The 15,411-nt window shown below is 37.5% G+C and overlaps 1 protein-coding gene across 3 annotated transcripts in view; it reads right to left on the bottom strand.

Moving 5' to 3' along the window:
* The window catches only part of grh (grainy head), a 226,217-nt gene that overhangs the window by 7,395 nt on the left and 203,411 nt on the right, over nucleotides 1–15,411 (bottom strand). The window contains exons 9-14 of one of the 3 annotated variants that reach the window (XM_076536590.1): nucleotides 11,598–11,709; nucleotides 9,776–9,870; nucleotides 8,579–8,749; nucleotides 8,250–8,435; nucleotides 5,006–5,458; nucleotides 536–600 (exon numbers count right to left, since the gene is read on the bottom strand). In XM_076536590.1, coding sequence (XP_076392705.1) covers nucleotides 536–600; nucleotides 5,006–5,458; nucleotides 8,250–8,435; nucleotides 8,579–8,749; nucleotides 9,776–9,870; nucleotides 11,598–11,709 — 1,082 coding nt within the window. The remainder of the gene's footprint in view (nucleotides 1–535; nucleotides 601–5,005; nucleotides 5,459–8,249; nucleotides 8,436–8,578; nucleotides 8,750–9,775; nucleotides 9,871–11,597; nucleotides 11,710–15,411) is intronic. The other 2 variants (XM_012281969.2, XM_076536591.1) reach the window with 2 other exon arrangements.

The following is a 15,411-nucleotide window of genomic DNA, read 5'->3' as shown; positions in this document are numbered from 1 at the left end:
ATGCTTGAGAACTTATGAAATCTTGGAAATCTAGGGATATTTGAGAAGGTATAGGGATTTTGAAGTTCAGAATTTTGGGACTTAAAAATTTATAATTTTGAATCTTGAAAATTCGGAATTTTGAGGTTTGCCAATTTGAAATTTGAAAGTTTCCAACATAAAAATTTGAAAATTTCGAAATTAATTAACTAGAATCTGGAAAAGGAGTTCGAAAATTAAAAGAACATAGGACTAAGAAAAAATGTAGGAAGATATGAGAGTTAAGAATGAAATGACCATGAACCTCGATTAACACAGTAGAGTCTCAGTCGTGTGAGCCACATCCAACTAGCGCCGGTCCTGCTGCCCGGTACCGGAAACAGGGAGAGACAGATAGAGAGCGAGAAAAAGAGAGAAAAAGAAAAAGACAGAGAGAGAAAGACAGAGAGAGAGAGATTAGCAAACCAGGCGGAGAGAGTCAGGCAATGTCACCGTTATGGCATGCACTACGTGTGGGCGGTGCATGCAAGTAAAGATGACACTCTACTAAACTTACCCCTTTGTGTTTTTGCGATAGAGGTTATTAATACTCGAGGATGCAATTTTGTACTTTGACTCAATCTGTAAAATAGAAAAAAGTAGAACATTAGAATTTTGATAGTGGTTGCGGACCATCGTCGTAGGCGATTGTCGAGGAGGTTTCACGATGTAACGCGACGCATGACATTTATACGAGTAGACCCTCGAAGTCGGCGAAATACCGAGAGATGGGAAGAGAGAAGTTACCCCTATTTGAACAACGATTTTTGGTAAAAGACGAGGTTGAAATAAACAAATTTTTGTATTGGGTATGAACAATTGTTCTTTAGAATTGTTCTATACGTTTTGGTGAAGTGAAACGATGGTATTTTAGGGGTAATTTAGGGGAGTCTCGATATATGGCACTGTTGAGCACTCGTTGAGTGCTTTATGTCGATTTTTATATAGGGAGGAGAATTTGGGAATTGGAAATGTTGTTTATATCAAATTTTAGGATTTTAAGAATTTGGAAATTAGAAATTTTGCAAATTTGGTGTTTTGGGAATTTGGTGTTTCTAAAGAATTTGAAAATTTTCAAACTTAAAGAATTTTGGGATTTTTATATTTTAATATGGGAATTTAGAAATTTGAGAATTCGAGAATTTGAGAATTTGAAAATTTAGGGATTTAGAAATTTGGAAATTAGGGAATTTTAGGATTTGCAAAATTTAGAATTGCATGATTTGAGAATTTGGCAATTTTGAAAACTGGGGAATTTTAGAAATTTGGGATCTTAGAAATTAAAAAATTCAAATCTTAATTTAGAAAATTTTCACATTAAATATTTTTCTATAATTCTAAAAAATGTTCCAAAACGTACAGAACGATACCATTTCATCCGCAATACAAAATCCGTCTATTTCCACCGTTCTCTCAGTTGCAAACCACCGCGAAAGCGCGAAATTCAAATACCCGGGAAATTTGAAACTCCGTATAAAAGACCACGTTTCTTTTCCACTTTTTTCGTTACAAACAATGGGACCATGTCTGCGTACAGTTGGTCAGCAATCCAATATTCTAAATGGCACCTCTTAAACACCATTGATCGTTTCTCGCGATCTCAGGGGTTAATGATTTATATCAATGTGCGTATCGCACTCGTATCGTATTAATTAATGAGGATTTTGGAGGAGTGATGCATGCGCGTTAATATTAATATCAGCGTAATGGAACGGTGCAACAGGTATTAATTAATGGTGTGGTATGCCCTCGCATGCATAGCTAATATTAAATATATGTATATTTATATATGCGTATATATACGTTCGTATATACAGGGTGTCTTATCTTGAACATCTCTATTTTCACTGCTATCAATGGAAAATAACTAACGGGGACTTATATGAACTCTTTTGCTACAAGGTTTTATGAAATTATTTTATAATATATATATTTATTTTTTATACAGGGCGTTTCATCTCTACAAACTTGTTAGAACTTGACAAAAATTATAAATTATGTGTAAATTGCTGTGATGCATTACTTCATGTGATTTGCTATTTAAATCTTATACAGGGTGTCTCGCAATTAGTGTAGGTCCCCGAAATGAGGGGCAGCTGATTCTGAATATTTCCCTTTGCAAAAATGGGATTTGTTCACGATCGCAGCAGGTTCGAAGCCATCACTACCTGAGCGTTTTTCCTTAATAATTCAGAAACGAAGCTTCACACCGAATTTTTGCAAAGGGAAATGTTGTTCAGAATCTCGAATCCCATCATTTCAGTACATTAGTTGTGAGACACCCTGTATATTATACTCTTTTTTTATATTATTTGAATAATTTCTACAAAGCAGTAAATAGCATAATTTCCTTTCTACTACTACATAAGTTCTACGTAATTTTTAGCAGTTTAACTGAAACACCCTGTACAAATGAGCGTATATCTGCAAAAATGAAAGAACATGTAACATATAAAAATATATTAATTATTAAACAATTATTTATAGCCATGAAGCTTTATTAAATTCGTTATTTAGCTACAAATAGTTTAATAATTATTATATCTGTATAAAATAAATATATATAACACAAGCATAGACAAGTTCCGAATTTTTCGATAGAAATGAAAATAATTTGGATGTTCCGGACACCCAGTACAAATGGGTGTGTTTCTTGTATATCTCGTGTTACTCTCGCGCATCACTCATTATTCATACCGGGGGCACTAACGTCAAATCGAACACGGCCACGTAGAAACGTGATAAATTGGCCACGTCAAGATATCGCCGGTTAACGTCGCGAACGTCGAAACGTTCCGCGTGTCGCTTTCTATCAGGGATTTGTTACCGTACAGGTTTCGAAACGTCCCCGTATAAATATAGACGGTGGAATCGAGCGATATCGCACTTTCGAACGCACCCGGGCTTAACGTGGCTCACTTATGCAACGTCTCTCATTTTTGCGAATATTTCACTCTTTCAATTTTCCTGCCCTTCAAATTATCACCCGTCAAATTTTAATTCGTTCAAATTCAAAACTTCTGAAATTTCAGAATTTTCAGATAAAATTAAATTCTTGAAAGTTTCATAGAAAAATTTTCTGGGGACAAAGTTATATTTGGTTCCGTAAGTTTGGAACCGGGCCCCGTGAACGCTTGCGCCGCCCCTGTAAATCAGGTGCATTTCCATGTTGGATGTAGTTGCGATTGTTCGCGATCATTAATAACCGTTTCGTAGTTCGTTTATAATGATCACGTGTGTCAGAAATTGTACTGTGTATAAATAAAAGAAAATTTAAGGAATTCATTTTGATTTTAGATACGATCTTAGCTTGTTACGTATCGTGAGTTTCGAAATGTAGAAAGTCTGAGGATTTGATGACATAAAAGTGTCGTGGAATGGCACTTATGTACATCAATTTAAAGCTTAGAAATTGGAGAATGTAACTGTGGTGATTTGGTGAGATTCTTGATACAAAATGGCCGATACTAATATGGTGGGATTCTTGATGCAAAATGGGCGATCGATATATGGCCGATAGTAATTTGGTAGGATTTTTTATATAAAATGGGCGATCGATATATGGCCGATACTAATCTAGTAGGATTCTTCATACAAAATGGCGGTTTTTATAGATCGATATATAGCTGATTATTATAGTAAACAATTACTAATCAAACATTGGGAAGTTTGAGAAAATTTATTGACGTAAATGTCTCAAAATGGTTCTCACATCAATGTGAAGATTAGGATTCGAATAATTATAGAAATGTTTCAATAATATTCTTAGTACAAAATGGACTTCTTATGAAATACGAATTAATCTTCAATGCTACAAAATGGTAACTTTTCAATAATATTTCAAGACTAAATTACTGATCAGTTACATTGTTTACTACTGAACACTATTATAGATAACAATATTTAGTGAAAATAATTATTTACTATAAAATAGTAAGAGAATAGTGTATTTTGTGTAGATACCAAACAATTTCCAACACACTCTGAACAATCACAAGTAGAAGTAAAATCTAACTGGGTTTTAACAATCCAACATTTTAAACAAAATGGCTGACTCGAGATTGAGTGTGTACATTTGGATGTGACTAGGCTTCCTTTAGATAATGATGACGGTAAGGGAAAAAAACTTGTAGATTCTTAAATTTCTGAATTTCTAAAGTCTCAAGTTTCTAAATTTCCAAATTTCAAAATTTCCAAATTTCAAAATGTACAAATCTTCTAACTTTCAAGTTCCCAAATTTTCCAATTGTTAAATTCATTAATCCCCAAACCTTCAAATCCCTAAATTTCAATATTCTCAAATTCCCAAAATTCCAAAATTCCTCAAATTTCCCAAAATTCCTAATATTCCCAATATTCCCAAATACCCAAATTCCCAAAATTCCCCAAATTTCCAAATGAATAATAACAAGTTCCCAAACTTCCTAATTGCCAAATTCCTAAATCCCTAAATTCCAATATTTCCTATTCTCTATTCCAATATTTCCCAATTCCAAAATTCTCAAATTACCAAATTCCCACATCTGCAAATCACCAAATCCCCAAATCCCCAAATCCTCAAATCTCCAAATTTCCAAATCCCCAAACCTCCAAATTTCAAAATCTCTCAATTCCCAAATTTCAAAATCCCAAACTTCCTAACTCTCTAAATCAAAAAACCCCAAATTCCCAATTTTCCCAATTTCCCCACATATTCCCCACCTCTGCTTCCCCAACTTCCCAAAAAAAATTTCTAAAAATATACTAATAAAATCTATAAAAATTCCTAAATTTCTAAATCTTCAGTCCCCAAATCTTAAATTCCCAAATCTCTAAAATCCCTAAATCTCCAACTCCCCAAACCCTAACTCTAAAGTCCCTCGTCAATATCTACCAAGCTCCTTCCCCTCGCCGCCATTTTCCTCCCAGAAGCCAACGTGCCAGCACATTCCACAAGGTGTCACATGTAAATTACGCCTGCGATAGAATAATCCTTGACATTTCTTACAGCATTCAACAGTCCCTGAACGGTCGGCGGTGTGACGTGCAACGGCGTGTAGACATCCTCGGATTCCTGACGGACGTACAGCATCACTCTCTCCTCGGCATCGGCCGGGCGCAGATGCGGCGGTTGTTGCTGCAGATGAAGCCTGTTTCCGACCCCGGAGACGACCGTGCCCGCGAGGCCCGCTTGTTGCACGCCCTGCAGCACCGAGCCCTGCAGCTCCTGCACCTGCATCAGCAACGAGTCCTTCTTGTCGTGCAGGCTAGTCAGATTGTCGGGCGGAAAGTGGTTGTGGAACTTGAGGGCCGGCAAGCTGGGTCTGCCACAGGCGGGATAAGGGCTGCTGCCCCCCGCCTTCAATCCTCCGCCCTCGCCATTACTCAGGGACGAGGTGTCTGTATCGCCACCGCCCCCGCCGCCACCTCCGTAGAAGCCCGACAACTCCATCGTCGAGAACTGTCGTGGAAAACAAGAAACAAATATTTTTTCTCTTTCTCTTTGCACGGTACTTCCTCTTTGGTTCGGTTGCGACAACTACTCGCGGGTTTTACCGTTTTAAAAGGGGTGGCGTATCTTTCGAACATGGTAGAGGTTCATGGGATATGGGATGGTGTTTTGTGTTAATTTGTTGTTAAATTAGATTTGGTTTTGGAAGTTGGGGAAGAGATGGGAATGCGTGGAATTGGGATTTTTTGATTTGGGGAGGTGGGAAGTTTGGGAGTTTGGGAGTTGGGGGATTTTGAAATTTGGGGGTTTGGGGATTTCGGGACTTGAGGATTTGGGGATTTGAGAATTGGAGAATTTGGGGATTTGGGGATTTGGGGACTCGAGGATTTGGGGATTTGGCTATTTGGGGAATTGAGGATTTGGGGATTTGGGGATTTGGGAACTTGGGGATTTGGGGACTTGAGAATTGAAGAATTTGGGGATTTGGGGACTCGAGGATTTGGAATATGTGAACTTGGGAATTTGGCTATTTGGGAACTTGAGGATTTGGGGATTTGGGGACTCGAAGATTTGGGAATATGTGAACTTGGGGATTTGGCTATTTGGGAACTTGAGGATTTGGGGATTTGGGGATTTGGGGACTTGAGAATTGAAGAATTTGGGGATTTGGGGATTTGGGGACTCGAGGATTTGGGAATATGTGAACTTGGGGATTTGGCTATTTGGGAACTTGAGGATTTGGGGATTTGGGTATTTGGGGATTTGAGAATTTGGAGATTTGAGAATTTGAGGATGTAGTGACTTGAGGATTTTGAGATTTGAGAATATAGTGATTGGGGGATTTATAGATTTGAAGGTATATTGATCTAAAGATATAGCAATTTGGAATTTTAGGAATTCCTGGATTTAGAGATTCGAAGATATGTGGATGTGTCAATTAGAGAATTTATGGATTTGCAAATTTCAGGATTTGACTTATGGGTTTGGGAATTTGGGGATTTAGAAATTTGGTGATATGAAGTTTGGAAAGAATTTGAGAATTTATGGATTTAGGATCTAGAAATTCTACTACTGAAATTTTGAAAATATGAAAGTGGATAACATCTAAATTTTTACATTTGAGAATTTGTAAAATTTTGGGAAATTAAAAACTTGAAAGTCATTAAACATAACAATAATCTACTAATCGGTAAAAATTGATATGTTGATCCTTTGGAAAATCTTTTCCCACAATATCTTGTTAAAATAATCTATAAACAAACTTACAATTTTCACATTATCAATCGTACACAAGCAACTCTAAAAACAGTAAAAACACCTTCAAACTCTTATCAAATACAAGAAATGGTTGTTCGAAAAATACGCCACTCATTCTAAAAGGGTTGTTCAAGCACCAAGCTCGAGAAATTCTTCTGCAGTAAAATCCAAGATGGCGAAGCTGTTCTAAGCAGCGAAAAGTAGCATCCTCGACATCAAAGAATTTCGTACTTGCACGACTACAGTGTATCTATCTAGCGGGTACTTAACTGTCCGCTGACAAAAATGACTACGGTTTGTTATGGCGATGTAAGAGTTGCGGTTAGTGGAGAGTTTTGGCGGTGTTGAGAGCAGAGGATTGTGGATACTACGCAGGCATATTCAGCCTGATTTCTCATAATTAGTTAGTTCATTAAAGTAGGCGAACAGCCATCTTGCTGACCTGTTCAATTAACACGTTCACTTAATTTTATTTCGCGATTTCGTGGATTGTGAGTTTTAGTGAAGGTGTTAAAATAAGTGTTCTAAGCTATATTCTTTAAATTGTTTTCGAAGATCATGCTCTAGTTCGAAAAACAGAAGACTTATACGGAAGGAGGTAGTCGTTTGCTAATATTAGGTTGTTGCATATCAAATGACTTAGAAAGTGACTTCACTTTCGATGACATAAGAGTATCATTGAATGCCGCTTATGGAGAGGCGAATCGGAGATTAAGTTCAGAGAAAATGTGCAAAGGTTTTGTAAACATTCTATTAAACTTTATTTCAAAATGAAATGAAATATGAAATGAATTTGTGTATTCATATTTCTAAATATGATTCACATATCAATGAAATAATTTTAAGGTTATTTTATACATATTTTAACCTTTAAATTAGCATACGCATGATTTGAAATCATATTGTTATAGCAATAAATAGTTTTACACTTTTTAAGTATCAAAATTGATTAGTGTTTACTTTAACTGGTTGTCAACCATTTTGTTTTGAAATTACTTATAAGATACTTGCTCAGTTATTTTCTTAAAGCTTTAAGTTTTAAGTTGATACATTGTAGGCGCCATTTTGTAGTACTTTTATGTCATGAACTTGTACCAGCCATTTTGTATTGCATTCACTTATGAAACATTTACACAGTTATTTTCTTAAAGCTTGAATTGACTTAATTAAAAGTTTAAGTTGAAACATTACAGACGCCATTTTGTAGTACTTTTATGTCATGAACTTGTACCAGCCATTTTGTATTGAAATCACTTATGAAGCACTTACACAGTTATTTTTTTAAAGTTTAAATTAACTTAATTAAAAGTTTAAGTTGAATGGCAGGCGCCATTTTGTAGTACTTTCATGTCATGAACCAGCCATTTTGTGTCAGAAACATTAACGAAGTACTTGCAGAGTCATCTTCCTACTTCAAACTTTACATTAATACATCATTCTGTGATACTTTTATGTCATGAAATTCTCTCAACATTATATTTGATACGCAACAACTCAATTATTAATAGTTTCCTCGGTTTTCAATCAGAAAGTCGAAAAGTACCTTGTCTATGGTGTGCTCGGCCGGTGGCGAGAAGAGAACCGGTGGTTTGTGAAGATCGACCATGGAATAAAATTCGCTGCGTTCCGTTACGGAATGATACAATTCGTCAAGTTTTTTCCGACCGGTAGCCGTCATTTTTCTCTTCGCTGCTCTCCTTTCTTCGTCACGTGTCTTTCTTTCGGCTCCCTGTATGAACATTCAAACAACTTGCGTAAATACTTGAACATACATGAACTTCTTTAAACATGATTCTTATTTTACTAAATTATTTTCTTTAATTTTCGTTTCAGTTTTTAGTTAGTTAACATTGTTATTTTGTTTTCAAGTACCTTATCGCAGAACACCTTGATCTGACAATAACCACGGTGCGAGGGTGGCGTATACGTGTGAGTATGTGGTGGAGGTTCCTCATAAGTGTCCACTTGAATGTGCAACGGCAGTCCTTTCACACCTTTTTGACTGGAGAAGTCTGTGCTGAGACATTGAACCGCCACGTTGATCTGAAACAATGTACAACAAAATGGTATTTAACAAAACGGCCATATATTGAACAAGACTCATGTACTGAAAGTGTGAATTTATTTCGAGCTACACTGACGTAATTAGGTACGATTTATAGACAAATTCATTTCCCTATTCATAAGAGATTAATATTCATTTGGATTTTGGGATTTAGGGATCTAGGGAGATTTGAGGATTTTGGGAATTTGGGAGATTTGAAGGATTTTTGGGATTTGGGGAATTTGGAAGATTTGGAGAATTTGAGGAATTAGGAGATTTAGGGATTCGGGGATTTAGGGTTCCAGGAATTTAGGAAGTCGGGAATTTAGAGATACGGGGATTTAGAAAGTCGGGAATTTAGAGATACGGGAATTTAGAAAGTCGGGAATTTAGAGATACGGGGATTTAGAAAGTCGGGAATTTAGAGATACGGGGATTTAGAAAGTCACGAATTTAGAGATACGGGGATTTAGAAAGTCGGGAATTTAGAGATACGGGGATTTAGAAAGTCACGAATTTAGCGATTCGGGGATTTAGAAAGTCGGGAGTTTAGAGATACGGGGATTTAGAAAGTAGGGGATTTAGAGATACGGGGATTTAGAAAGTCATGAATTTAGAGATACGGGGATTTAGAAAGTCGGGAATTTAGAGATACGGGGATTTAGCAAGTCACGAATTTAGCGATTCGGGGATTTAGGAAGTCGGGAATTTAGATATACGGGGATTTAGAAAGTCGGGAATTTAGAGATTCAGGAGTTTCTACATTTGAAAGTTAAGGAATTCGGGAATTTATGAATGCGGAGATTCAAATATTCAGAGATTTACACATTCGTGCATTTAAAAAATGTCTAAATCCCTAATATCCACATACATCGCCAAAAATTCAACGCACAATACAACACATGACCACAAAAAATTAATTTCTCCAAAAAAACAACCGTCCCAGTTACGCCAATGTCTATCCACCATTAGATCCTCCCATAGACTGTTAAATGCAAATGTAAATCAAAGGATTCGTCTGGTACCTTAGCCGAGGACTCGAGTGGGTTCCAATAAACGGCGATCGCATTGTGTGCAACTTCTTCTATGCAGCCCACCAGTCCCACGCTGTTCTTCGTGTCTGTAATAGTGCAGATTATTATAATAATTGCAAATCATTCATCGACGGTTCGAAAGGGCGCGATTCCTTTCTGATGCGTCGCTTTAACACGATCTTACCGAGGCTATTATCCTGTATCGATTGGCTTGCGCATAAAATACACCACTCATGTTATATGGCATTTATTAGCAACAGATTTATTTTGCATTGAACATGCTCAATAATTACGATCGTAATTAAAACAGGTACCGCCTGCGTGTCTGATAAGATGGTCCACCAAAAAAATTAGCTTCATGTTACTTTCAGCTGCCAACTTTCCAGACACGTGGGGTAGAGGAAATTTGCCTAATATGGAGAGTATTTTTCGGTAATATAGTAAGAGGGGAATATTTGGCAATTTATGAAAATGGGAATTTGGGAAATTATTAAGGATCTAGGGATATTGGTATCTAGGAATATTTGGGGATCTAGGGATACTTGAAGATCTAGGGATATTGGGATTTATAAAAATATGGGGAACTAGGGATATTGGGATTTATAAAATTATTGGGATTTGGGGATATTGGGATTTATAGAAATATTGGGATCAAGGGAGATTGGGTTCTGGGGAGATTGGGATCTAGGGAGATTGGGTTCTGGGGAGATTGGGATCTAGGGAGACTGGGATCTAGGGAGACTGGGATCTAAGGAGATTGGGATCTAGGGAGATTGGGATTTAGGGAGATTGGAATTTAGAGACATTGGAATTTAGAGAGATTGGAATTTAGGGAGATTGGAATTTAGGGAGATTGGGGCATAAGGAGATTGGGATCTAGGGAGATTGGAATTTAGAGAGATTGGGATCTAGGGTGATTGGGATTTAGGGAGATTGGAATCTAGGGAGATTGGGATTTAGGGAGATTGGAATTTAGAGAGATTGGAATTTAGAGAGATTGGAATTTAGGGAGATTGGAATCTAGGGAGATTGTGATCTAGGGAGATTGGGATCTAGGGAGATTGGAATTTAGAGAGATTGGGATCTAGGGTGATAGGGATTTAGGAAGATTGGGATCTAGGGGGATTGGAATTTAGAGAGACTGGAATTTAGGGAGATTGGAATCTAGGGAGATTGGAATCTAGGGAGAATGGAATCTAGGGAGATTGGAATTTAGAGAGATTGGAATTTAGAGAGATTGGAATTTAGGGAGATTGGAATTTAGAGAGATTGGAATTTAGAGAGATTGGAATCTAGGGAGATTGGGGTCTAGGGTGATTGGAATCTAGGGAGATAGGGATCTAGAGAGATTGGGATCTAAAGATATAGGAATCTACTGATATTCCCTAGACTTGGAGAAACCTACCGCTACGTTGATTTAAAGGTTCCAAAGCTTGCAAATTTGAAAACATAAAAAATTTGTATATACAAATCTAGGGAATTTTACAAATCTAAAACCTTGAATACGTGGTATTTAACAAATTTCAAAACCAGAAAATTAAACAAATAAAAAACTTGTAAATTAAAGTAACTTCAAATAGAAAATCTGTAAATTTTACACAGGTGTTCTCATCCGATACACAGCCTACGTTGTACTATGCCCTATTAAGTTCAGAATTTTCCCTATAAGTGTACATTTAACACAATGTACATATTTGACCCCTCATTTCGAGTCCTCTCCATATTAGACAACTTTCCCCCGGACAAACTTGATCACTGGTTTTTCACCGTATTTAATGGGATCAACTCCGATGATTCTGCACGCTTTACTTACCGGCATCCAGGATGCGTTGCTTGACAGAGTGTTGTCTTCCGTGCCAGAATTGCCACGCCTTAATCTCGTCCTCTGGGCTCTTCTCCTCTCGGAACATCAACATTACCACGCTCTGCGCGACAAAACATCAAGAAAACGTTATAAGTACTTTATTAACCGCGATACACTGTGTAAGGTCAGATGAATGACTTCCGGTGATGCGTTCGGTCATATCTTTCATTTTGTCGACCGACCTTTTCTTGCTACTTTTTTTGTTTCTTTTAGATGTACTAACTTTCTTGCGTTCGCTTTTTTTGGGTAATAAATTGTGGTTCGTTTTTGCTCGTATCAGTGCCGGATTAAGGGTTTGGGACTCTGGGTAGTTTAGGGATTTTGGGTTGCTTTGGAGAGATTTGGGGATTGAGAGATTTTGGGGGAGGGATTTGGGGAGTTCAGAGATTGAGGGTGTGAGGAGTTGGAGAGTGAAGAGATTTGGGAGCTGAGGGATTTGGAAATTTAGGGAATTTGGGGATGTGGGGATTAGGGGTTGCTAGATTTGGTAATTTGGAGAATTTGGAAGTTGAGGGATTTGGAAATTTGAGGAATTTGGGGATTGCGGGATTGGGGGTTGCAAGATTTGGTAATTTGGAGAATTTGGGACGTGAGAATTTGGTCATTTGTGGAATTTGGGGATTGAGGGATTGGGGGTTGCAAGATTTAGTAATTTGGTGAATTTGGGACGTGAGGATTTGGTCATTTGTGGAATTTGGGGATGTGGGGATTGGGGGTTGTAAGATTTAGTAATTTGGAAAATTTGGAACGTGAGGATTTGGTCATTTGTGGAATTTGGTGATTGTGGGATTGGGGGTTGCAAGATTTGGTAATTTGGAGAATTTGGAATGTGAGGATTTGATCATTAGTGAAATTTGAGGGATTTGGGGATTGGGGATTGCAAGATTTAGTAATTTGGAGAATTTGGGATGTGACGATTTGGTCATTTGTGGAATTTGGGGATGTGGGGATTGAAGGTTGCAAGATTTGGTAACTTGGAGAATTTGGGATATGGGGATTGGAGGTTGTAAGATTTGGAAATGTAGGTATGTGGAAATTTGTTGATTTGGTCATTTGTGGAATTTGGGAATATAAGGACTTGGGGGTTGCAAGATTTGGAAATGTAGGTACATGGAAATTTGTTGATTTGGTCATTTGTGGAATTTGGGGATGTGGGGATTGGGGGTTGCAAGATTTGGTAATTTGGAGAATTTGGGATATGGGGATTGGAGGTTGTAAGATTTGGTAACTTGAGAAATTTGGGAATATAAAGACTTGGGGGTTGCAAGATTTGGAAATGTAGGTACATGGAAATTTGTTGATTTGGTCATTTGTGGAATTTGGGAATATAAGGACTTGGGGGTTGCAAGATTTGGAAATGTAGGTACATGGAAATTTGTTGATTTGGTCATTTGTGGAATTTGGGAATATAAGGACTTAGAGGTTGCAAGATTTGGAAATTTAGGAATTTAGAAATTTATGTATTTATTTATTTAGAGAATTTAGAAATGTAGGTTCTTGAGGGTTGCAAGGTTTGGAAATTTAAGAATTTGTAAACTCAAAAACCTAAAACCTTGAGAACTTAAAAATTTGCAAATTCATAACATCTCGAATCTCACAAGCGCTCTCCGACAACCCCAACCTCGTTGCCCGAAGCCTATTTTATTGATTAATGCAGCACTTCTTCGAATATTGACATTATCGTCTTGTTTCCCTATTTTCCGTTTCGTGTAACGATAAGAAAAGTACATAGTAGGATATGTTTAGAAGCAACACCTGGTATCTAGACATCTAAATAGGGAGCTGTAGGTAATAATGATTATACGTGCGCGAACTCGTGTTAAGAGAGAAGGTGATCATTACGACGGTTCGATGCAACGATAAGCGCAGCTGCTACGGTAAATAAAAGTAACTATAAATTAAAAATCATATTAAATAAAGGTAGGTGTACGCGTTATAGTCTACGTATACTCTGATTGTATCTTTTTCATTAACACATTAAATTCTGCAGCGAAAACAAACGTAAATATGGGGTTGCGTAATAATTATTTAACAGAAATTTCAGTTTTTCAGTTATCGACCATTACTTTTGTTACTTCGCAATCTACTATAAGTTACTTTTCATTTTACTTTTGAATTTATGAGACAGAGGACATAATTCAAATTCCCAAATCAAGAGAACTACGGGTGCGCATGCGCACAGTGTAGAAGTATGGCGGTCGAAGAAGAATAGTTTAAACCTGCACATTCATCAGTAATTAATTTCTAATAAATATTTTGTCATATCTGTAACACATTCATCCGTAATTTCTTGTGATATATAGTTTTTCATTATCTTACAAGTTATTTGTAATAATCATTTCCGTAATACATATTCTTCAAATATATTTTGTAAAGCAATCATTTTGGTATATTCTTTTCTTTACAACTTTTCAACGCCGTAAAATTGATAAAAATACCTCGAAAGACAATATTATATACAGAAAATTTATTTACAAATATATTCCAAATTATTGGAGATCGACATGAAAGTAGATTTGCTCGATTTAAATTTCCCGCTTGTTACAACCAATTTAAAGGAACGTCGAGAGATCAAAGATGCCGATAGAGAGTGTCGTCTCTGGTGTTCGAGAGTGTTACCTATGACCTTATTACACCAGAGAAGCTAAATGGCTGCTCCAAAACATGGAGGATCATGGCATTAACGACCAATAACACTGTCGATGAACCTGTTGAAATACGTACCTTCCCCTCGCTCCTTAGCACTCTATAAAACTTTTTGTTTAACGGAGTTTCATACGACGAAACGTTATATCCCGTAATTACAGAGTCAGGAACTGGCTACGCGATCGGTGGCCATTTTAATCGAAAGACGCGGTCGGCGGGAAAACACGCGAAAAAAAAGAAGAAAAACGCTGCAACTGTCCCGGTGTCTCTTTCTCTCAATTAATCAACGTAATTGCACCTCGAGCGTAACGGGAATTTTTTCGCGATGAATCACGATCGCGGGACACACTTCGCTAGAAATAAAAGGAGTAACTCGAAAACGCGGTTATCTAAGGATAGACGGCCATTTATTGGGAATTAGCAGTGTCGAATGGTGCAATTTATGCTACTGGATTATACGGTATCGGTTGATTTATACGATGTGCGTGTGCGCCCGCTCGAGCGTGTCTTTGGCGATGCCACGCTCACGCGAATTTCGCGTGTGTCAGCGGATTCCTGGACGGTGTTCCATTACCGACCGAGCATTGTCTGCCATTGATGGATCATTGAAGGCAAATGATACCGGGGGACGAGCCGCCATTATGCGTAAAATTCGAAAAATTTTCCCGCTGGATATATCGCAACCGCTCATTCAGCTACGCTGTCGATGCTGGAATCTATAATCTACGTTACATAATTACACGCTACCGTGTGATTTATGATGCGTGTAATCGGCCACTCGAGTGCACCTCTGCCTCTACAAACCGATAATCTTAACTTTCGATTCCGGTGCTCGCCTTTTCGTATCTAACTTCTCTGCTTTTTGGGTTAGGTTAGGTTCCTTAGGGATGGAGTTAAGGTAGCTCTTCAGGAAGTGCTTTGAAGGATGGTTCAGACTGAGATTTTTGAGGCACTGTCTGTGACACTGAGACATTGAGACACTAAGACAGTAAGACACTGAGACATTGAGACACTAAGACATTAAGACACTGAGACATTGAGACACTAAGACATTAAGACACTGTTACATTGAGACATTAAGACATTAAGAGATTAAGACACTGAGACATTGAGACTA

Source organism: Megachile rotundata, chromosome 10 (genome assembly GCF_050947335.1).
Source record: "Megachile rotundata isolate GNS110a chromosome 10, iyMegRotu1, whole genome shotgun sequence".
NCBI classification, from domain to species: domain Eukaryota; kingdom Metazoa; phylum Arthropoda; class Insecta; order Hymenoptera; family Megachilidae; genus Megachile; species Megachile rotundata.
The sequence above is the reverse complement of the archived record's forward strand: the minus strand, read 5'-3'. Positions and strand labels throughout refer to the sequence as shown.